Source organism: Oryctolagus cuniculus, chromosome 17, assembly GCF_051225735.1.
Source record: "Oryctolagus cuniculus isolate XC-2025 breed Fujian yellow rabbit chromosome 17, ASM5122573v1, whole genome shotgun sequence".
Lineage (NCBI taxonomy): Eukaryota > Metazoa > Chordata > Mammalia > Lagomorpha > Leporidae > Oryctolagus > Oryctolagus cuniculus.
In genome coordinates this window covers 25,209,776-25,232,004 of record NC_142883.1, presented here as the reverse complement: position 1 = coordinate 25,232,004, position 22,229 = coordinate 25,209,776, and the positions used below count along the sequence as shown (strand labels likewise).

Below are 22,229 nucleotides of genomic sequence, written 5' to 3'. Positions count from 1 at the left end.
AATTTAAAAAATAAAGATTTGTTTATTTGTTTTGTTTTGTTGTTGTTTATTTGAAAAGCAGAGTTACAAAAAAAGGGAGAGACAGAGAAAGAGGTGTTCCGTCTACTGGTTCACTCCTCAGATGGCCACAACCACCAGGCTGAAGCCAGGAGCCAGGAGCTTCTTCTGGGTCTCCCACTCTGGTGCAGGGGCCCAAGCACTTGGACCATCTTCTGCTGCTTTCCCAGGTCATTTAACAGGGAGCTGGATCGGAAGTGGAGCAGCCAGGATACCAGCATTGCAAGTGGCAGCTTTACCTGCTATGCCACAATGCTGGCATCCTTACTAAATATTTTTATAAAAATAAAATCCCTGGGGCCAGCACTGTGGCATAGTGAGTAAAGTCACTGCCTGCAGTGCTAGCATCCCATACAGGTGCCGGTTCAAGACCCAGAAGAAGCTTCTGGCTCCTGGCTTCGGATTGGCCCAGCTCCAGCCATTGAGGCTATTTGGGGAGTAAGTCAGCAGATGGAAGACCTCTCTCTCTCTCTCCCTCTGCATCTCTAACTCTGCCTTTCAAATAAATAAATAAATCTTTAAAAAATGATTGTGTTTTTAGCATTATAGAGGAAAAATCTGAGGCACAATAACATTTTCATAAGATTTATTTATTTAATTATTTGTAAGGCAGAATTACAGAGAAGCAGAGGCAGAGAGAGAAGTCTTCTATCCACTGGCTCACTCCCCAGATGGATGCAACAGCTAGAGCCTAGCTGATCTGAAGCCAGGGGCTTCTTCTGGGTCTCCCATGTGGGTACAGGAGCCCAAGCACTTGGGCCATCTTCTACTGCCTTCCCAAGCCATCAGCAGAGAGCTAGATGGAAAGTGGAGCAGCTGGGAATTGAACTGGCGCCCATACGGGAAGCTGGCACCGTAGGCAGCAGCTTTATCCCCCATTCCACAGTGCTAGTCCCACACAATATTTTAAAGAGTTTATTGGAGGGGACTGGCGCTGTGGCATAGCAGGTAATAGTTATTTGGATTTTTTGGAAAGATTTATTTATTTATTTGAAAGGCAGAGTTACAGAGAGGCAGAGGCAGAGAGAGAGAGGGAGAGGGAGAGATCTCCATCCGCTGGTTCACTCCCCAGATGGATGCAACACCAGAGCTGGGCCAGACTGAAGCCAGGAGCTTCTTCTGGGTCTCTCATGTGGGTGCATCTTCTCTGCTTTCCCAGGCCAAAGCAGAGAGCTGGATCGGAAGTGGAGCATCCGGGACTTGAACCTGCACCCATATGGGATGCCGGCACTGCAGGTGGCAGCCTTACCTGCTACACCATAGCACAAGTCCCCAAATTGTTTATTTTAAATTGTGCTTAAACCTCCATCAGCCATTGTTATGAATGCCATGTGAATTTTCTAGTAGTTTTAGAACTATAAATTGAAACAGTAAGAAAGGCAAGGAACGGCAATAATGTAATAAGCAAGATTCTAATGTTATTAACACCACCTGAGAGGGTGAATTTGACAAATTAAAAACTTTTTCATTTTCAGGGGGCTGATGCCATGGCATAGCAAGTAAAGCCGCTGCCTGCAGTGCTGGCATTGCATATGGGTGCTGTTTGTGCCCAGCTGCTGCACTTCTGATCCAGCTCCCTGCTAATGCACCTGGGAAAGCAGCAGAAGATGGCTCAAGTCCTTGGGCCCCTGCACCCGCATGGGAAACCTGTGTGGTGCTCCTGGCTCCTGGTTTCAGCCTGGCCCAGCCCTGCTCATTGCAGCCATCTGAGGAGGGAACCAGCAAAGGGAAGATTCTCTCTCTCCCTCTCTCTCTCTCTTTCTGTAACTCTGCCTTTAAAATAAATAAACCTTTGTAAGAAATACATGTTTGCTTAAGCTGTAGAAACTTCTACAATAGAATCTTTATGGCACAGAGAACAGAATGAGGTATCCTCAGTCCTCTTCTGGGACAATAGAAAATGATGGCTAGTCCATGTCGACGTCCAGGAAATGCTGCTTCAAGGACGTTAAGCAGGTTTCTCATTTACCTGAGAGGCAGAGGGAGAAAACACGCTCCCCCTCCACTGGTTCACCTCTCACATCCCTGTAACGGCTGGGGCTGGCACTGGACCAGGCGGAAGCCGGGAGCCGGGACCTCCATCCACGGCTCCCATTGGGGTGGGAGTCATCAGCACTGTCTCCCAGGGTCTGCGTGGTGGGGAGCTGCAGTCAGGAGCCAGAGCCGGGAGTTGAACCCTGGCACCTTAACAGGCAGCACAGCCACTACGCTAAATACCCACTCCTACAGAGTTCCTCCCTGGAGGACTTCTCAGAGCCTTCAGTGCCCTACTACGAGCTCTGACTTACAAGAGGGAGACGCAGCATGCAGTGTTTTCCAAATTATTTAAACACCAAAACATGCATCATACATTTGTATTAATATGGCACATGACATATATTTTTTTAAATTTATTTGACAGGTAGAGTTATAGACAGTGAGAGAGAGAGAGAGAAAGGTCTTCCTTCCATTGATTCACTCCCCAAACGGCTGCTATGGCCGGAGCTGCGCTGATCTGAAGCCAGGAGCCAGGTGCCTCCTCCTGGTCTCCCATGTGGGTGCAGGGCCCAAGCACCTGAGCCATCCTCCACTGCCCTCCCAGGCCACAGCGGAGAGCTGGACTGCAAGAGGAGCAACCAGGACAGAATCCAGCACCCATATGGGATGCTGGCGCCACAGGCGGAGGATCAACCAAGTGAGCCATGGCGCCGCCCCCCACATGATATATTTTTAATGAGCCCACATTACCCTAGGCCATCCTCTGGGGAAGTTGAACCCGTGCAGGCAGGGCGGCTGACTCCATGATGGCAACACCACACAATGCACAGGTCTCGAGGGGCCTCATGTCCCTGGAATCCTGTGGCTTGTCATGGCACTTACACCATCCATTCACGACAGCTGAGCCTGGGCTACACGTCCAGTCCCAGGCGCTCTGGAACATGTCTCTGGGGCAGCGAGGCTGATGCCAGTAGACACAGAATGGCTCCCAGTGCCCGAGTCCCGTCGTCCTCCAGCCTCCCGATGGGCTCACTGCACAGAACCTTCCTCGGCTGCCTGGGCCTGGTCACGCCTCCCTCCTCTGAGCCTCTGACCCTGGCTGCCCAACTGTGTTCCTGGGCTGAGCCAAACCAAGCTACAAACTCATCAAGGCAAGAACTCTGGGTTATTCATGATGTTTTGATAAAAATTTATTTTTAGGTATTTTGAATATTGATTTATGAACATTCATTTATTTTAAAAATAATTCATTTATTCATTCTTTTTTTTTTTTTTTTTTTGACAGGCAGAGTGGACAGTGAGAGAGAGAGACAGAGAGAAAGGTCTTCCTTTGCCGTTGGTTCACCCTCCAATGGCCGCCGCGGCCAGCGCGCTGCGGCCGGCGCACTGCGCTGATCCGATGGCAGGAGCCAGGAGCCAGGTGCTTTTCCTGGTCTCCCATGGGGTGCAGGGCCCAAGCACCTGGGCCATCCTCCACTGCACTCCCTGGCCACAGCAGAGAGCTGGCCTGGAAGAGGGGCAACCGGGACAGAATCCGGCGCCCCGACCAGGACTAGAACCTGGTGTGCTGGCGCCGCTAGGCGGAGGATTAGCCTAGTGAGCCGCGGCGCCGGCCATTTATTCATTCATTTTTAAAGGCAGCATGGCAGAGAAAGAAAGAGAATCTTCCATTCATTAATTCATTCCCTAAATGCAGACAACAGGCAGAGCTGGGCCAGTCAAAAGTCAGGAGCCAGGAGTTCCATCCAAGACTTCCACGCGCATGGCAGGAATCCAAGCATTTTGGCCATCATCTGCTGCCTCCCCAAAGCACCAGCCAGAAGCTGCATCCGAAGAGCAGAGAAGCCAGGACTTGAACCAGGGACTCCAGTGTGGGGTGCAGGTGCCCCAAACCGCGGCCCAACCCATGCCTGCTCCTATCCGTGCCTTTTCCTCTTCCAGGAAACTGAACCAAACAGAAGAGTGGCGGCGGCGGCGGCAGCGCTGGAGATGCTGTTTCTGACCGCAGTACAATCTCCACCCCCGGCCCGCGGCCTTTCTCTGGACTGAGGGTGCCCGCCAACATACTGTTAGGCACAAGATCTGCTAAGATGATGTGAGACGCTGTACGTGCGAGTGCTTCATAAAAGAAAAGGCATCGTACAAACAGCAATTATTACGAGGGTCTTTCATTGTCCTGCGCAGTGATTGGTCCATTTCTAATGCTCCTTGACTTCTGACTGGTACTTCCGGTAACCGAGCCATCCCCATTGTCCTACCCGTCCGATGTCCGTCTTGGCAATCAGAAGTCCAGTTTCTGGCAGCCCTCACCGCTGGTCCTCCTGTCCCAGATGGCGACGGCCAGTCAGCCTGCGGCTTTTCCTGTGCCACGGCGCAGCTACATGGCACACTGCAGGTGGTTCTTGAAGTACTGGAGGGCCAGCTTGAACCGGACCTCGTCGCCAGTGTTGGTCCGGTATTTGCTGTAGACGCTCTCCAGGGCAGCCATCTCCGAGTCCAGCGCTGGAGTCCGGGGCTGGTGACCCACAATCACCTTCGGGCATGAGCCCACAAGCAGGCTCCCCAGCCCATCAACAAAGAATTCTGCAAAGAGAGAGAGGGGCAGCAGGACAATGGGGACAGCAGTCAGAGACCGAGGGTCCAGCCGCCCCAGTCTGGGAAGATAGGCATGGGGAGAGGACACAGTGTATAGCTCCCTGCGCTGGGGGAGAGCTCAGCCGGCACGAACGCCAATGGAGACGCGGAAGCAAAAGAGAGGTGAAGTGGGGTTCGGGAGGCCGTGGGCTCCCCAGGTTGGGGCGAGAGGGAAGGAGAGCAGCTGCTGCTGGGCCGGTAGGCGTGGTCAGCGGGGCGTGGTCCTTGGAGAGAGGGAACCCCACCCCGAGGCTCCTCTACTGCCCTGCTCCCGCCCCGGTGCCACACCCTGCCCACCTGAGTGAGCCACACGCCTCAGGCGCGGGTCGAAGCCGACTCTCCGGAGCCGCTCCGTGTGGGCCAGGAAGAAGTTGACCACGCCGCTGGTCACCACGCAGCCGGGGAAGCCGTGCAGCGGCCGGAAAGATCCCGGCCTCCGGTGAAGACAGGCCCCGTTCTCAGTCTGCTCCCAAAACAGCATGAACTGGAACACATTCCCCATCACGCTGCCGCCCACCTGGCCAAGGACAGGGAGAGCCATGTCAGTGAGCACAGACTTGACACTCAGCCCGCCTCCTCCAGGAAGCCTTGCTGGACTGCACCTCCGTCACAAGAATCACACCTCCTCTGTACCTGCAAATCCAAGGAGCAGATGACCACTGTGCACAATCAGTTCTTGGATGTGCACACTCTGAAAAAATACACACGGATTTCAAAATGTCCTTTGCTCTAAAATAAACTTAATTCTTTTTTTTTTTTTTTTTTTTTTGACAGGCAGAGTGGACAGTGAGAGAGAGAGACAGAGAGAAAGGTCTTCCTTTTCCGTTGATTTACCCCTCAAATGGCTGCTACGGCTGGCGCTGTGCCAATCTGAAGCCAGGAGTCAGGTGCTTCTCCTGGTCTCCCATGCGGGTGCAGGGCCCAAGCACTTGGGCCATCCTCCACTGCCTTCCCGGGGCCACAGCAGAGAGCTGGACTGGAAGAGGAGCAACTGGGACTAGAACCCAGTGCCTATATGGGATGCCGGTGCCGCAGGGGGGGGATTAACCAAGTGAGCCATGGCGCCGGCCCAATAAACTTAATTCTTAGCTCCACGTTCCCATGAGCCTTTGAAGCCCCTCATGTTCACAGGATGGCAAGAGGCAGCCCCTGTGTTCGTGGAGGGTCTGTCTGTCTCAGGCTGTCTCCCTCCCCGCCTCTGCCCCTGGCCGGCCTCTCTGAGCACCTATGCAGGCACCCAGGGGACAGAAGGGCATCTGTGGGTGAGCAAGCTCGGATCTTCCTGCGACAGCAGCCACGACTCAGTCAGGTCTGCTCTTGCCCCTGGCACCTTCGGGCTTCCACAGGAGGGGCGCTGTGCCTTCCAGCTCTCGGCTAAGCTACAGTGACTTGTTCTCCGTGAGTAGCCGAGGGATGTCCTGGTTCATCCACCTGCGGTGTGTTAACTGTGGCCTGGGCACCGCTGCCCTCCACCCGTGTTCCTTCTTCCTTCCCTCTCCCGTAGCGAACTGGCCTGTGATGTTGTCACTCTTCCCTTCTCCTTCCTTCCTAACGTGTGTGCTTCTCCAACTCTGCACCTTTTCATGGTCTCCTGATGTGCACTGCTTGGGGAGGGAGCTGGAAGCGAGGCCTGGACACCACTTGAACAGTAGAACAGTTGTGAGTTCCTTTAGGGTGTGTGTGTGTGTGTGTGTGCACGCGCGCGTGTGTGTGATTCACTCAAAGGAAGCAGCTGCGGAGGCAGAAGCCGAACTTGCGTGTCTCCTGAGTCCCAGCGCGATGCTCTCGACGCCACAGCTGCACCGGCTCATCCAGCTCTGCGCCAGCCCTCCCTCCCCCTCCTCCTCCTCATCTGTTTGACACCCCCCCACCCCCGTGCTCCTCGTCTCAGCAGATGGCACAGGGGATGATGGCGGCCACTGGCCCTTACCACATCCAGCTCGGATCTCTCCAGGACGTCCACCAGCACCTCGATCTTGGTGTTGTTGTTGAAGAGGAAGTCATCGTCCACCCAGAGCACGTATTTGGTGGTGACCTGAGATATGGCCAGGTTCCTGCCAGCAAACCAGCCCTGCAGGTGGCGAGAGGTTAGCGCAGCCTGTCCCGGCGCACAGCAGAGTCACCTGGAGCTTCCTCTGTCCCTGAGAGCCACAGTCCGAGGGGCTGAATCCAACGTCCGGCCAAGCTGAGAACCACAGAATGGAGGGAGCCCAGGGCCCAGAGAAACATGGGAAGGGTCAGCGACTCTGGGTCAGAGAGTGGGGCGAGGAAAGGCCAGGCCCTCTGGGACCCCTGTCGCCCGGCAGAGCCCCTGGAGCTCTCCTCCTAGCTCCTGCAAGACGTTGAGTTGAGGGGGTGTATGTCTAATAACCACGTCCTCTGTTCCTGCAGGAGGGATGTGGGGGACAGTGAAGGGCGGAGGGAGGAGAAGGGAGTGGAGGGGAGAAAAGGGGAGAGAGAGAGAGAGCCAAGTTTGGGGCATAATCTTGGGGGAGACTGATGGCTCTACTGTCTGAGCCACTGCCAGGGATCTTGGGGACACCAGACACCCCAAGTCACTTCTAAGCACCCCATCACTTCCCTATCAAACATGAGGAAGGGTGGCACAGCCATCCCATCGATGTGGAAGCGCGGGGGGACCCAATTTCTCCTGCACCTGGCCCTCCCAGGGTCTCCGGGGACGGCCCTCACGCCCCTCCCACTCCGGAACACTGCTCCTTTGGGAAGACCCTGGCGGCAGCCCCGTCCTGGGCCCTCCTGTCCGGGAGGACCCTACCTTCCCAAAGGGCATGGTGTAGTACTCCACGTGCTTATCACGGATCTCCAGGGGCCTCTTGCTGTCGTCAGCCACGATCACGGTCAAGTCTGGGTAATAGTCCCGAATACTCCGGAGCAGGGTCATGAGCTTGTGGGGGCGGAGGAAGGTCTTGGTGGCAATGGTCACCAGGTCTCTGAGCTTCCTCTCTGGACACAGAAGGGTGGGCGTCAGAGCTAGGCCCTACAGGGGGCCTCCCTGTCTCTAGTCCTAGCCTGTCAGCAGCTGTGGGCCTCATGGCTCTTACACACTGTGGGGGCCTGATTAGGGTTTGCTACTTGGGTTGGAAAATAAAATGCATTTCCGATGTACTCAGTTTATTGAAATCTTGTGTATTTTTCCTACCCTGGTTTTGTTGGCACCACTACGCCATTTTTCTGCTTCCAAATTAAATGCTTCGTTTTCCCTTGTTGCTAGAGCTTTACTTGCAAGCTGTTGCATCTTTTTTAAAAAATTAATTACTTTTTATTTGAAAGGCAGAGAAACAGAGAGAGAATCCATCACTAGTTCATGCCCCCCTATGCCTACCACAACCAAGGTTGGGCCAGACCAAAGCCAGGAGCCTGGAACTCAATCCAGGTCTCCTGTGTGTGTGGCAGGGACTCAGATACTTGAGCCGTCACCTGCTGCCTCCCAGGGTGCACGTTAGCAGGAAGCTGGAATTGGAAGTGGAGCCAGGACTGGACCCAGACACTCAGGTATGTACGGGTGTCCTACGTGGCGTCTAGATCACTGTGCCAAATGTCTGCCTTCAGCTTTCATCTTAATCCCAGACACTGAGATGCATGGAGCTGGGGCCAGCACTGTGGCATAGTGGGTAAAGCTACCACCTGCAATGCCAGCATCCTATATGGGCACTGGTTTGAGTCCTGGCTGTTCCACTTCTGACCCAGCTCCCTGCTAATGTGCCTGGGAAAAGCAGTGGAAGATGGCCCAAGTGTTTGGGCCCCTGCACCCATCTGGAGACCCAAATGAAGCTCCTGGTTTCAAACTGGCCCAGCCCTGGCCATCTGGGGAGTGAGCCAGCCAATAGAAAATTTCTCTTTCCTTGCGGCGCCGGCACACCGGGTTCTAGTCCCGGTTGGGGCGCCGGATTCTGTCCCGGTTGCCCCTCTTCCAGGCCAGCTCTCTGCTATGGCCAGGGAGTGCAGTGGAGGATGGCCCAGGTGCTTGGGCCCTGCACCCCATGGGAGACCAGGAAAAGCACCTGGCTCCTGGCTCCTGCCAGGATCAGCACGGTGCGCCGGCTGCAGCGGCGGCCATTGGAGGGTGAACCAACGGCAAAGGAAGACCTTTCTCTCTCTGTCTCTCTCTCTCACTGTCCACTCTGCCTGTCAAAAAAAAAAAAAAAAAAAAAAAAAAGAAAATTTCTCTTTCTCTCTCTGTACTGACTTTAAAAAAAAAAAAAAAGATTTATTTATTTATTTGAAAGGCAGAGTTACAGAGGCAGAGAGAGAAAGAGAGGTCTTCCATCTGCTATTCACTCCCCAAATGGCCGCAATGGCCGGAGCTGGGCCGATCTGAAACCAGGAGCCAGGAGCCAGGATGGGGATGGGGTCAGCCAGAAGCAAAGCTGAAGGCCACAGCCCTGCCTTGGCCCCAGTGAGAGCCACTTCCTGAGAGCGACACAGTCAGGCATTCCACCAGGTGTTCCAATACACATTGCACCTACTTCTGGACTTCTGATTTTTTGTTTTTCCCCCAAAATAAGCACAAACCACGTAAGCAGTTCAGTATAGTGAAGCAATATTACGGGAGCATGGCCTAGACATTTTTTCCTGAAGACAAAGCTTGTTGTTGGGAGTGCTGTCTGAGCTGTAACTGTGACCCGTGCCCCTCCCCCATCTCGGCTGCTCTCCCCTCTGAATGTCACCAGGAGCTCAGCAGGTGCACCACGTGCCCTCACCTGGTCCAGGGTCATACAACTTGGGCATGATGGGATGGCGGATGCTCACTGGAAACCTGGCCACTGAGGACTTCCACTCCAGACTCACTGTGGGGAGAAGCAGGTCAGGTCCCGGGTGTCTACTCAGCCTCCACGCTCTTCCGGGGAAGCCCACAGGAGGGCGGTGCGAAGGTTTGCTGAGGACACGCTTGGCAGGCGTGAGAGAGGACCCACAGAGGCTGTGGTATCCAGGCTCGCTCCCCACTTGCCGTGTGTTGCTGGGACAACAACGCCTCCTCGGCTCATCTCCCTCCCTGGGCCAGTGTGTGCTGGGGATGGGCTTGGGATCAGGGGTCTGGATTCAGTTTGATTTTGCCTGGAACTCTCTGGAATAGCTTGGGTAAATCAAATCTCCCTCTCGGGCTACAAAATCCAGGATAATAGCGCCTGCCTGATTTTACTTCCCACGGCCATTTTCTGAAGGGAAGTGTTGGGGAATCTACTGGCAGGGGGAACTGTCCCTTTAACTAGTGGTCACGGCTACGCCGACCCACATTTCTTTTCTGCTGTGGCTGTCACGGCCACGCTTCTTGTGCCTGGGGACTCCAAAGACAGGAGGGTGCTTTTGGCTCCCCGAGAAAGGAATGGAGGCTGCTATGAGGGTGGTAAGAACTGGCCGGCGCCGCGGCTCACTACGCTAATCCTCCACCTTGCGGCGCCGGCACACCGGGTTCTAGTCCCGGTCGGGGCGCCGGATTCTGTCCTGGTTGCCCCTCTTCCAGGCCAGCCCTCTGCTGTGGCCAGGGAGTGCAGTGGAGGATGGCCCAGGTGCTTGGGCCCTGCACCCCATGGGAGACCAGGAAAAGCACCTGGCTCCTGGCTCCTGCCATCGGATCAGCGCGGTGCGCCGGCCGCAGCGCGCCGGCCGCGGCGGCCATTGGAGGGTGAACCAACGGCAAAAGGAAGACCTTTCTCTCTCTCTCTCTCTCTCACTGTCCACTCTGCCTGTCACAAAAAAAAAAAAAAAAAAAAAAAAAAAAGAAAGAAAGAAAAAAGAACTGTTCTCCCAGGGATTCTGGGAATAGGGTGGGAGGGGGGAGACAAAGGCTCTCCCTTGGGGCTGGGGGGGTCTCTCCAGGGCCCCTCGTTGTGCCCAGGACCGGCTCCCTACAGGACCACAGCTGGAGCCCAGGCTTCGAGTGCTTTCGAGAACAGCACAGCAGGGCTCTCCGGGCTGGTGCTGATCACGAGTAAGGCAAGCAGTGGGAACAATCCTCATGTCCCTCTGGGGGTCAAGGGCAACCCCACAGAGGTCACGTTAGGTGCTGTGATGGGGAAGTTCAGTGGGGTGAGAAACAGGAGCAAAGGCGGAATCTTAAACGCAAGCAGGCTTCCTGGAGGAAGAAGGCCTCGAGAGGCCCCCATTTTCTGGCTTCCTAAGTATTCAGCCATGCAAAGTCAAGCTCTCACCCATGTCCACCTTGGGGTGCTGGTACCCCGTGCTGGTGTAGGTCACGTGCTGCAGGATGAACTTCAAAAGCCTCCGGTCGCTGGTCGCAATGGTCAGCTGCTTCTGGCCTCTTCCCTGCACTGCGCTGTCTGGGACGTCAGCAAGGGTGTTCAGGGTCCCCAGAGAAGCTCTCAGGGTGATCTAGTGGGCAGGTGAGGGAAGAAGCTAGAAGCAGTGGTTGGGAAATACCCCAAATGGCCAGCAGGGGGCAGAGCACACCAAGGGCAATGCCCATGAAAGAGCAGGGCTGGCTCTGAAGAGGTCCCCGCCCCTAAGCCCTGGACCCCCTGGGTTCAAGGGCATTTTCTCTAAACGGTGCCATCTCCTGGCTTCACAGGTACCATTCTTCTTGATCTCTTCTTACTCCCTCCACTCAACTTTTTTTTTTTTTAAAGATAGATAGATAGATTTATTTATTTATTTATTTATTTGGAAAGCAGAGTTACAGAGAGGCAGAGGCAGAGGGGGAGAGAGGAGGAGAGAGGAGGAGAGAGGGAGAGAGAGGGGGAGAGAGGGGGAGGGGGGAGAGAGAGAGAGAGAGAAGAGAAGAGAAGAGAAGAGAAGAGAAGAGAAGAGAAGAGAAGAGAAGAGGAGAAGAGAGGTGTTCCATCCTCTGGTTCACTCCCCAAATGGTTGCAACGGCTTGAGCTGCACCAATCTGAAGCCAGGAGCCTGGAGCTTCCTCCAGCTCTCCCACATGGGTGCAGGGGCCCAAGCACTTGGGCCATCTTCCAGTGCTTTCCCAGGCCATAGCAGAGAGCTGGATCAGAAGTGGAGCAGCCAGGTCTTGAACCAGTGCCCATCTGGGATGCCAGCACTGCAGGTGGTGGTTTTACCCGCTATGCCACAGCACTGCCCCCCTTTTCTTTTGGTGATACTTCTCCTTACCAACCCCTCCTCTCTCTCTCTCTTTCTCTCTGTCTCTCTCTGACCCCCAAATGGAGTTTTCAGGACTCTACTCTGGATCCTTCCCCCTTGCTCTGCACTGTACCTCTAGAGCCTGTCATCCACATCTCGTGGCTGTACATGCCACTGGTCTGCGGGTGGTTTTAAAATGCGGGTCTCCAGTTCAGCTCTGAGATCCAGCGGCCTGGTTGGTCAGTTTACTGGGAAGTTTCATAAACAACTCAAATCGGACATCTTCAAAGCAGAATAGGGGTGGGCATTTAGCCTCCGTGGCTGAGATGTCGTATCCCACATCAGCGCACCTGGGTTGGTGTGCTCCTCGCTACTGTGAACCCTGGAAGATCATGGTGATGGCTCAAGTACGTGGGTCCCTGCCACCCCACACGGGAGACCTGGGTGGAGCTTCCAGCTCCTGGCTGTGGCCTGCCCCAGGCCTGGCTGTTGCAGGAATGAACCAGCAGGTGAGAGATCTACGTCTGTCTATCTAATCACCTATCATCTATCTCTCCATAAACTGTTGCCCTTCCTCACCCTGACCCTCCCTGTCTGCATGTGGCACCTTCATCCACTCAACTGTGCAAGCCCCGGAGGGAAGCCACTCTTGCCCCGCTCCCTCCCTCACACCTCACAGCCCATCTGGTAGCAAGTCCCGGTCGGCTTCACCTTCAAAATGCAGCTGGAAGCAGGCCCCTTCGCTCCATCCCCCTTGCTACCCGCTAAGGCTCCTCGCCTCCCTTGTCCTCAGAATATCCAGCTGCCTCCGTGAGCACCAACTGGATTACGTCCTGGCTGCCGAAGGCACACAGGTCAGCCCACAGATACCTTCCGAGAGCCCAGTTAGGGGTCCCAGGAGAAGAGCAGTGCGGAGGGCAGCCTCTCCCTGCCTTTGAGAGCAGGCATCCCAGCCCTCGGCTCAGGTACTGCAGGTGCACATGAGCAACGGGGATGGGGCGAGGGAGGTGGTGCTTGGGCGTCAGAGAGACCTCAGGAGGACGGGACAGCTGGGTTCAGTCCTCACTAGTCCTGCATTCCAGTCTCGGCCCCGCACTCAGAGGCAAGCAAACCAGCACCCCATTTGGGGGAATGAGCGACATCTGCCATCAGATGCGCATCACGTGACCTTGATTTGGAGCTCCCTCCCATGGGGAGAGAAAGGCGGGGTCCAGAGCACCCCCACCCTGCCTGACCCCAAGGGAGGCAGCAGCCCCTGGCCATGTCCAGCTGGCCCAGTCCCACCCCCCCCGCCCCCCCGCCGCATCTCGGAATCTCCCCTGGACCTCCCGCCAACCACGTGCCTGGAAAGCCGTGCCTTCTACACATACCCTCCCCCTGGCCCGCCTCATCCGGACAGGTGCTCTGTCACACCCGGGGAATGAGGACAGGGTGCTCCAGGCAACAGGGGCTGGGCAGGGGGCGTTTACCTCGTAGACGGGAGCATCTGGCCCTTCAAACTGGAGACCTGGAGGACACAGGGAAAGAACAACACAAGATGGGAGGGGGCGCCAAGGCTCCCCACTGCTGGCTGCTGCCTGGCTGACTCCTGCCACTCCTGCGCCGCCCACCCAGCTCTGTGAGGTGGTGTGACACGGCCTTGCCTCGGGGCCGCCGGCCCAGTCCTCAGCTGTGACAGACTCAGTCCTCTCCCGGTGTCTGCTCCTTTAGGGAACAACAGGTGGGCTGACTGGCGGGCGTGGACAAACTGCACTGCGCAGGGGAGCTGTCCTAAACACACTCTCTGCACATAGGCGTGTGCTTTGCTGTTCCCATGACACCAGAGGGCACCGGAACACCAGCTCCGTCCTCAGTCTCTTCCATGCTATGTCCGAGCCCCCAGGGTGCTCTCTGGGGCACAATGAGGCTGACATGAGAGAATCACAGAACTCGGCAGGTGTCCAATAATAACTGTTTGCTGCTACCTCATCCTTTGGCCTCAGAAGCCAAAGCAGGGTGCCCAGGTGCTCTCAGGGTGAGGGGTACCTACCTGGGATGAGAATGGTGTGCAGGGGCATCACCTCCACTCCATGGACCGGGTACCCAAAAGGGAGGTTGGGCTGAGCCAGCAGCGGCGGTGGGCGGGGCAGCCCCTCCCTGCAGGAGAACAGCAGGGCCCTGGTTGGTTCTGAGCAGTGCCTGTGCACACAGCCTTGGCCCGCCTATGTGCACAATCTGAAAGCAGGCTCCGTCTGCCCCCGTCTCTACTTCTACCCCTCCTCTTAGCCCCTAATTCCACGGAAGTGTGCAGAAAAATAAAAAACAGGGGGCCGGCGCTGTCGTGCAGTGGGTTAATGCCCTGGCTTGAAGAGCTGGCATCCTATATGGGCGCAAGTTCGAGACCCCGCTGCTCCACTTCTGATACAGCTCTCTGCTATAGCCTGGGATAGCAGTAGAAGATGGCCCAAGTTCTTGGGCCTCTGCACTCATGTGGGAGACCCAGAAGAAGCTCCTGACTCCTGGCTTCAGATTGGCACAGCTCCAGCCTTTGCAGCCAATTAGGGAGTGAACCATCAGATGGAAGACCTCTCTCTCTCTCTCTGCCTCTCCTCTCTCTGTGTAACTTTGACTTTCAAATAAAAATAAATAAATCTTAAAAAAAAAAAAGAAAGAAAAATAAGAAATGAACCAATCAGACCATAAGGGCCAACCGACCTGTGGCAGGTGAGCACCCAAGGCACCTCTGGACTTCCTGGTGGCCAGAGGGTACATGACTGGCCCTCACTGTACTGGCCTTGCTATCAAAAGGAGAAGCAGGCCGATTCTCAAAGAGAAGTTAAACTTTCCCTGGCACAAACTCAACACCAAACTCTGGAGCGGTCATCTGGCAGAGTGGTTAGGACACCTGCACCCCACATCACAGTGCCCAGGTCTGGGTCTCAGTTTCACTCCCAACTCCAGCTTCCTGCTGACGTGGACCTAGGAGGCAGCAGGTGACGGCTCAAGTACTTGGGTTCCTGTCATCCACGGGGGAGACCCAGACTGAGTTCCCAGCTCCTGGCTTCAGCCTCGCCCAGCCCTGGCCATTGTGGGCATTAGGGGAGTGAGTCAGTGGATGAAACTCTGTCTGCCAGCCTGTTTCTCTCTCCCCCTCTCCTCTGTCTCAAATAAATAAAGATTTGAAAAAAATCACTGAAAAGCAGGAAGTTTCTGCCTAGTTTTTTGTATCATATACATTTCCAATGAAACTTCTGAAGATTCCTCCTATGCATAAATTTCAGAATTGCACAAACAAATTTTCCTTAACACCCTCTCCCAGGAACTTTTTGGGGACCTCCACATCCCGGAGCACTGTGTGATAACCAGGGGCGTGCACACCAGGTGTGATGACCTAATGTTGAACTTGGAACGCAACTCCTGAGTTCCCCCACAATTTGCTGGATACATCCTGTGGGCCAGTGACAGCCCACGTGGACTCGTCCATTCCACACTGGCCCCGGCCCTGCATGGAATTAGGGCTGCACACACGGGGTGTTCTGGCTCTAGGGGACGATGCTCCGGCAGGATCTGCTGTTACACCTGCCGCAGGCTCTCCATTGGGGCGGCTCCCTGCCCGGCTCCGTCCCCACGGGCACGAAACCCGGGACATCAGTCATGACGACTGAGCTCTGTTTGCTTTCCTTCCTGCCTGAAGCATTGCCTGCTGTCATCCCAGGAAAGCGGGGTCTCCCCATGCCTGAAGGAGGCACAGGGGAGGACGAGTCCCTGTACAATCAGTTCCCTCGTGGGATTCCGTCTACCCCCACCTTCCAGGCAGTGCCCTCCCCACCTCAGCCTCTCCGCCTCTTCCAAACCCTTTCCCTGCCCTTCCACCACCTCTGCGCCTCCCGCACCCTGCACACCCAGGCACCGCAGTGGCTGCCTTCTCCCAGCTGTCCCCGTACCCACTTGCACCGTCCACCCTGTGCCTGCCCTTACACCATTCACTTTTCTACATACATTTATGGAGCCTTGCTCTGGGTCAGCCACTGTCCCGGCTGCTTCAAAGCCCCAGCTACAGGGGCCGCCCAGAACAGCGGCGACAGACAGAGTGCCCGACAGCAGGAACGTCCGGCAGAGAGGCAGGCAGGCACAGGGTTTCATGGGCACGATGCCCGTTTGTCAGGGCCGCTGCAAACCTGATGTGGTTCTCACGACTTTCCGTTTATCAGCTCGTTGTGTCTCCCCCCCCCACCCCCCACTCCGAAGCTCTAAGACGCTCATGCCGTTCTCACACCCATTCTACAGAACTGGCTCAGCAGCTCCCCAGGGCCTCCTGGCTGGGGGCGGGCACGGCCAGCCCGCCTCCCTGCTAACTCCTGCCTCTCACAGCCAGGCGCGCCGCTTCCCAATCCATGCCAGGTCTAGCCTCCTGATTGGCTGCACCCCCATCTCTCTTCTGTAGTTTGGGAGGTCGTGGCTGACTTCACAAATCAAACCCAGAGGGGTCTGCAGCTGCCGCTCTCCCAGCCCGCTGAGCTCCGGCTGAAGTAGAAAGAGGGCGGGTAGGGAGATCTCCACCTCAGGGCTCCTGCAGAGCACACTGCACGCCATTGGCTGGTGGGGAAGCGCCCACTGCATGCCATTGGCTGGTGGGAAGTGCCTGCTGCATGCCATTGGCTGGTGGGAAAGCGCCCGGGGAAGCATCTGCCTCTAGGAGTGTGCCCTCTGCTGGGACGTGAAGAACCTCATGGCGGCAGGCCTGGTCCCGTGGTTCTCAGCTGCTGATTCACCCCCATGTCTGGTGCAAGAACTCGCTCAGGAATTCAAAGCAGAGTTGCATTTGCACATGCAGCTACGGGCGCTGTGCAGGAGGCGAGTGGAGGCGAGCTGGTCGGCCTTTTTGAAGACACCAACTTGTGTGCTATCCACGCCATGTGCACACCCAAGACAAGGGGCCAGTACTGTGGCACAGTGGGTTAAGCAGCCACTTGTAACTCAGTCATCTCATATCAGACTGCCAGGGTCAAGTCCAAACTGCTCTGCTTCCAGTCCTGCTTCCTACTAATGCGCCTGGGAGACAGCAGATGATGGCTGGTACTTGGGTCCCTGCCACCCACATGCAGTTCCAGGTTCTTGACTTGATCCTGGCCCAGCCCCGGCCATTGCAGCTATTAGGGAAGTGAACCAGCAGATGGAAGATCTCTCTCTCTCTCTCCCCCCCTTTGCCTTTCAGATAAATAATACTAAAAATACCTCTTGTAAGTGGAGAAAGTACATAAGAATCCAGTGAGTCAGTGTTGATTCATCAAATGTAACAAGAGCACCAAGCTAAAAACATATTAATCACACAGAAATTATTTGCACAAGATCACAGGGGACTTCAGTATTTCCCATGAACCTAAAAAACTGCTTTAAAAATTAAAGTATGTTAGTTAAAAACAAATCCATATAAATAACCCGTTATGATGAGAAACATTATTTTATACTCAAAATAAAATTTTCCTCTTCATCCAGATATTGGTAACTCTGAGCATTAGTTTTTTTTGTTTGTTTGTTTGTTTGTTTGTTTGTTTTTGGTTGGGGCAAGAGGTACTCAAGTAATAACTGCAAGGGGAGACGAGAGGACAGAAATCAGACGTCAGAAGTTTTCCATTTTCACTTCCATGTGAATTTTTAAATCCAAATATAGCCGGCGCCATGGCTCAATAGGCTAATCCTCTGCCTAGCGGCGCCAGCACACCGGGTTCTAGTCCCGGTCGGGGCGCCGGATTCTTTCCCAGTTGCCCCTCTTCCAGGCCAGCTCTCTGCTGTGGCCCAGGAGTGCAGTGGAGGATGGCCCAAGTGCTTGGGCCCTGCACCCCATGGGAGACCAGGAGAAGCACCTGGCTCCTGCCATCGGATCAGTGCGGTGCGCTGGCCACAGCGCGCTGGCCGCGGCGGCCATTGGAGGGTGAACCAACGGCAAAAGGAAGACCTTTCTCTCTGTCTCTCTCTCTCTCTCTCTCACTGTCCACTCTGCCTGTCCAAAAAAAAAAAAAAAATCCAAATATAGGGATGTAAAGTATTAGAGCAAATAAAAATGTTCAGTGACTACGTTTCAGCAGCTCAACTTTATAACAACAGTAAATACACCTGTTGAAATTTTCTGGGCAAAGCCAGCATCGGATTTAAAAAACAAACAAACAAACAAACAAACGAAAAAAAACAAGTAAAGTTCTTGTTGAGGCAGAGGCAACTTCTGTCTCCTGGTTCACTCCCCAGAAGTCCAGGAGCCTGGAACTCAGTGTGGGTCTTCCTCCTGGGTGCCAAGGACACAGCTTCTTAAACCATCACCTGCTGCCTCCCAGGTGCGCATCAGCAGGAAGCTGGAACCGGAACCGGAGCTGGGGCTGGGACCCAGGCACTCCCACATGGGCTGTGGGCGTCCCCAGGAGGCCCTGCACCCCACGCCCACCCCTATTTTACCCTCTTTATTTATTTGCTATGAAATGTTTTACTCATGTGGCGCTCTGTAATTGGAGCACGCCCCCAGTTCCCACTCCCTGTTGAGTCCTGACAGCTCCCCGCAGGGATGCCTGTAAGGGGGGGGGGGGGGCCTGCCATTTGTCCAGGTCCTCAGGACACCGCGGAGCTGTGGCTGTCTCTCCAGACCCAAGCATTACCTCCTCTGAAAGTGTTCAAATTCCACCTGTCTCCTGGCATTCACGGCCGGGAGGTCGCGCTGGTTGTAGGCATCCTGGAGGTTGTAACTCCTCTGCCCCTGGGAGGCTTCACATCTGCACTGGTTCTTGGGGAAGAGCCTGAAACAAGCAGGAGGGCTGGCGACACGCCTGGGGCAAGGGGGACCCGAGGACCAACTCCAACTCCGTGTGGCCTTCACCCAGCTGTCCTGATGGGCGGGGCCCCTGGCAGACACGGGCTGAGGGGTAGGGATATGAAGCCTCAGACCCCTCCCTGCACTTGAATCACCCCCTGCCAGGCTAGTGTCGAGCCGGAAGGCAGGGGACAGAAGGCCAGCGCCTTTCTTTTCTTCCCCAAGGAGCCGTACCATCCCCGGAGGGAGGGTGGAGCCTGCTCCCATTCCATCTCCCTGCTCCGAAAATCCATTTACGGTATTGTTCTTGGATGGAGGGCGTAGTAAATATGCAGTTCACTAAGAACAGATACTGCACTTGGTCTTGGCCCAAAGGCTGAGCGACTATAAAAGGCAGTGGCGTCTTTGCCGGAGCTGGGGTCTCACGAGCTCCCCGACCCCCACCAGGCTGTCAGGGGTTTTACGGGCCGGCGGGGAGGGCAGAGACCGAGCCCTTCCCCTGCAAGCCCTCCGCTGGTCCCGCAGTTGGGAATCACCTTAGCAATCAGGGCAAGTTCAGGAAGACAGGGGCACCGTAGGTAAAACGGGCGCGAGAGGGCTCCGTGCAGCCCAGCAGGGCTTGGCAGGGGTCAGGACGGAGGCGGAAGAGAGAAGCCTCCAGATCTCACCAGATCCCGCTGTAGGCAAAGAGGTTCCTGAGACGCTGCTCGGGGAGCAGCTTCAGTGGCTGGCCCTCGGGCGCGGGGCGCGAGAACTCCGGCTTGAGCCCCCCAAATTCTGTTTGCAGGGACACGCTTCTGAATATAAAAAAGGCAAGGCCGAGTCCTAAGATTAAGACTGACATCTTGAGGAGCCACAGAAACCGACAGCTGTTGGGACACAAAAGAGTAAATTCTGTTAAGGTTTTTTTTTCCCCTGACTGCATAACAAATGGCTTGCGTGTGCAATACGCCCGGAGTGGGGGGGGGGGGGGTAGCAGCTTGGGCACAGGTGTAAGCTGAACCTCTGTCTCACTCGTCACAGCTGCTTTCTGAAATGTAGACTCCAGCTGCAGCAAAGGGACTCAGAACACAGCAAATTAAAAAAACAGGGACTGGCTTGGGATGCCCACACTGCCTATGGGAGCGCCGGGGCTTGAGTTCCGCCTCTGCTCCCAGGTCCAGCTTCCTGCCAGTGTTCACCCTGGCTGGCTGCAGGGGATGGGTCAAGTTCTTAGGTCACTTCCACCCGCATAGGACAGACAGATTGAGGTCCCAGCTCCTCACTGCAGTTGGATCCAGCCCTGGTTGCGGGCATTTGGAGAGTAAATACGCCAGCAGATGGGAGATCTCTCTCTCTCTCTGTCTCTTCACCTTCCAAATAGAATTTAAAAATAAATAAATAGGCTGGCGCCACGGCTCACTTGGCTAATCCTGTGGTGCCGGCACCCCGGGTTCTAGTTCCGGTTGGGGTGCTGGATTCTGTCCCGGTTGCTCCTCTTCCAGTCCAGCTCTCTGCTGTGGCCCAGGAGTGCAGTGGAGGATGGCCCAAGTGCTTGGGCCCTGCACCCGCGTGGGAGACCAGGAGAAGCACCTGGCTCCTGGCTTTGGATCGGCGCAGCACATAGCAGCCAATTAGGGGGTGAACCAATGGAAGGAAGACCTTTCTCTGTCTCTCTCACTAACTCTGCCTGTCTAAATAAATAAATAAAAGAATAAGGGGAAAAAAAACCTCCCAAAATGGGGGGAAATGATTTGCAATAGTAATGCAGCATAGTTGAATTCAAAGGAAAGAAAGGGTCAAATAGGACAAAAAGGGCAGTGAAAAGCAAGATCCAGGGAACAGATAGACGAGGACATAACTGAGGCCAGAGATACAACTTGAGCTGCACCGCGAGGAGCCGCCAGGCACATGGGATGCAGGGGACACTTCTGCGGGAAAGCTGCCCCAAATGACCAACAAGGCCAAGGTCATGGAAACAAAAGTGTGGATGGGGTGGGGACTGCTTTGGGTAGTTTAAGGAGACCAACAACCAAATGAGTGCGTGATTTTCAATAAGATCATTCTTTAAAAAAATAAAATAAAATAAAACATTTGTAAGAGCCACTTTGGGGACGAGTGTGACTATCTGAATGGGAGTTGTCGGTTATTCTCACGTAGGCTCAGGTGTTTAGGGGTGAGGGGTCAGCAGGCCTGGGAGTTCCTTTCAGAAACCTCAGCCATTTGAGAGAGAGGGAAAGAGCGAGGGCAGGCGTGGTGAAATATGAGGGACTGTTGGATCCGGGTGATGGGTGTGGGGTGCTCAGGGTAAATGCTGTCAAATTTTCTGTAGTCTAAAAAAATTTTAACTAAGAATTTGGGATTTGCAATCAATCAAAGAAGTAAATAAAACATTTTTATTTATTTATTTATTTTTTTTTATTTTTTATTTTTGACAGGCAGAGTGGACAGTGAGAGAGAGAGAGAGACAGAGAGGAAGGTCTTCCTTTGCCGTTGGTTCACCCTCCAATGGCCGCCATGGCTGGCACGCTGCAGCCAGCACACCACGCTGATCCAAAGGCAGGAGCCAGGTACTTATCCTGGTCTCCCATGGGGTGCAGGGCCCAAGCACTGGACCATCCTCCACTGCACTCCCTGGCCACAGCAGAGAGCTGGCCTGGAAGAGGGGCAACCGGGAAAGAATCCGGCACCCCGACCGGGACTAGAACCCGGTGTGCCAGCGCCACTAGGTGGAGGATTAGCCTATTGAGCCGTGGCGTCGGCCGAATTTTTATTTATTTTATTTGAAAGGCAGAGTTACAGGGCCGGCGCCACGGCTCACTAGGCTAATCCTCCGCCTAGCGGCGCCGGCACAACAGGTTCCAGTCCCGGTCGGGGCGCCGGATTCTGTCCCGCTTGCCCCTCTTCCAGGCCAGCTCTCTGCTGTGGCCAGGGAGTGCAGTGGAGGATGGCCCAGGTGCTTGGGCCCTGCACCCCATGGGAGACCAGGAGAAGCACCTGGCTCCTGCCATCGGATCAGCGCAGTGCGCTGGCCGCAGCGCGCTGGCCGCGGCGGCCATTGGAGGGTGAACCAACGGCAAAGGAAGACCTTTCTCTCTGTCTCTCTCTCTTACTGTCCACTCTGCCTGTCCAAAAAAAAAAAAAAAAAAGAAAAAGAAAAAGAAAGACAGAGTTACAGAGAGAGAGGAAGAGACAGAAGATTTCTCTCTCTCTTTCTGTGTAACTCTGCCTATAAATAAATAGATAGAAATAAATAAATCTGAGAAAAAGAAAATTCCGTATAAAATTTTTGTTCACACTCACTACCTATTCCTGGACTTTGGTTGGTTCTGTTGGCTTATTTGCTTCTTGCTGTGTTGGTACTGTGCTTTGTGCCTTGGCCTCGTGTAACAGTCCTCCTCCTCTGTGGGAACACAGCCTAGAAGCACAGCCATCTCTCCGAGTTGCACCTTCCTTACCATTCTCGTGTGTTACTTCCACCGAGAGTCCTTCTGGTGAAGAGCTACCCCAGCTGCAGCTTCCTTCATGTGGTTATTATACTGAATTGCTAGGTGAGCATGGACAGTCATAGCTCTCCAAAATGAGGCATTCTAGTCAAGAAGAATGCTGACTTTTGGGCTAAAATGAAAATCTTTAGTGTTGTTCAGAAAATATCCACCTATTCCTATTTTACTTGAAGAATTTTTATTTATGGAGCTGGCGCTGTGGTGCAGTGGGTAAAGCTGCCACCTACAGTGCT

At 54.8% G+C, this 22,229-nt stretch overlaps 1 protein-coding gene and 1 pseudogene across 1 annotated transcript in view; both read right to left on the bottom strand.

The window, feature by feature from the left end:
- Positions 1–2,285: 2,285 nt before the first annotated feature.
- The window catches only part of B4GALNT2 (beta-1,4-N-acetyl-galactosaminyltransferase 2 (SID blood group)), a 28,175-nt gene continuing 8,231 nt past the window's right edge, over positions 2,286–22,229 (bottom strand). Inside the window, exons 2-11 of the mRNA XM_008271332.5 lie at positions 19,180–19,380; positions 18,360–18,497; positions 13,766–13,872; positions 13,206–13,243; positions 10,839–11,019; positions 9,390–9,476; positions 7,445–7,632; positions 6,599–6,739; positions 4,966–5,185; positions 2,286–4,617 (exon numbers count right to left, since the gene is read on the bottom strand). Of these exons, the coding sequence (XP_008269554.3) occupies positions 4,412–4,617; positions 4,966–5,185; positions 6,599–6,739; positions 7,445–7,632; positions 9,390–9,476; positions 10,839–11,019; positions 13,206–13,243; positions 13,766–13,872; positions 18,360–18,497; positions 19,180–19,380 (1,507 nt within the window). The 3' untranslated portion in view covers positions 2,286–4,411. The remainder of the gene's footprint in view (positions 4,618–4,965; positions 5,186–6,598; positions 6,740–7,444; positions 7,633–9,389; positions 9,477–10,838; positions 11,020–13,205; positions 13,244–13,765; positions 13,873–18,359; positions 18,498–19,179; positions 19,381–22,229) is intronic.
- On the bottom strand, positions 18,723–18,899 carry LOC127484571 (U2 spliceosomal RNA; annotated as a pseudogene).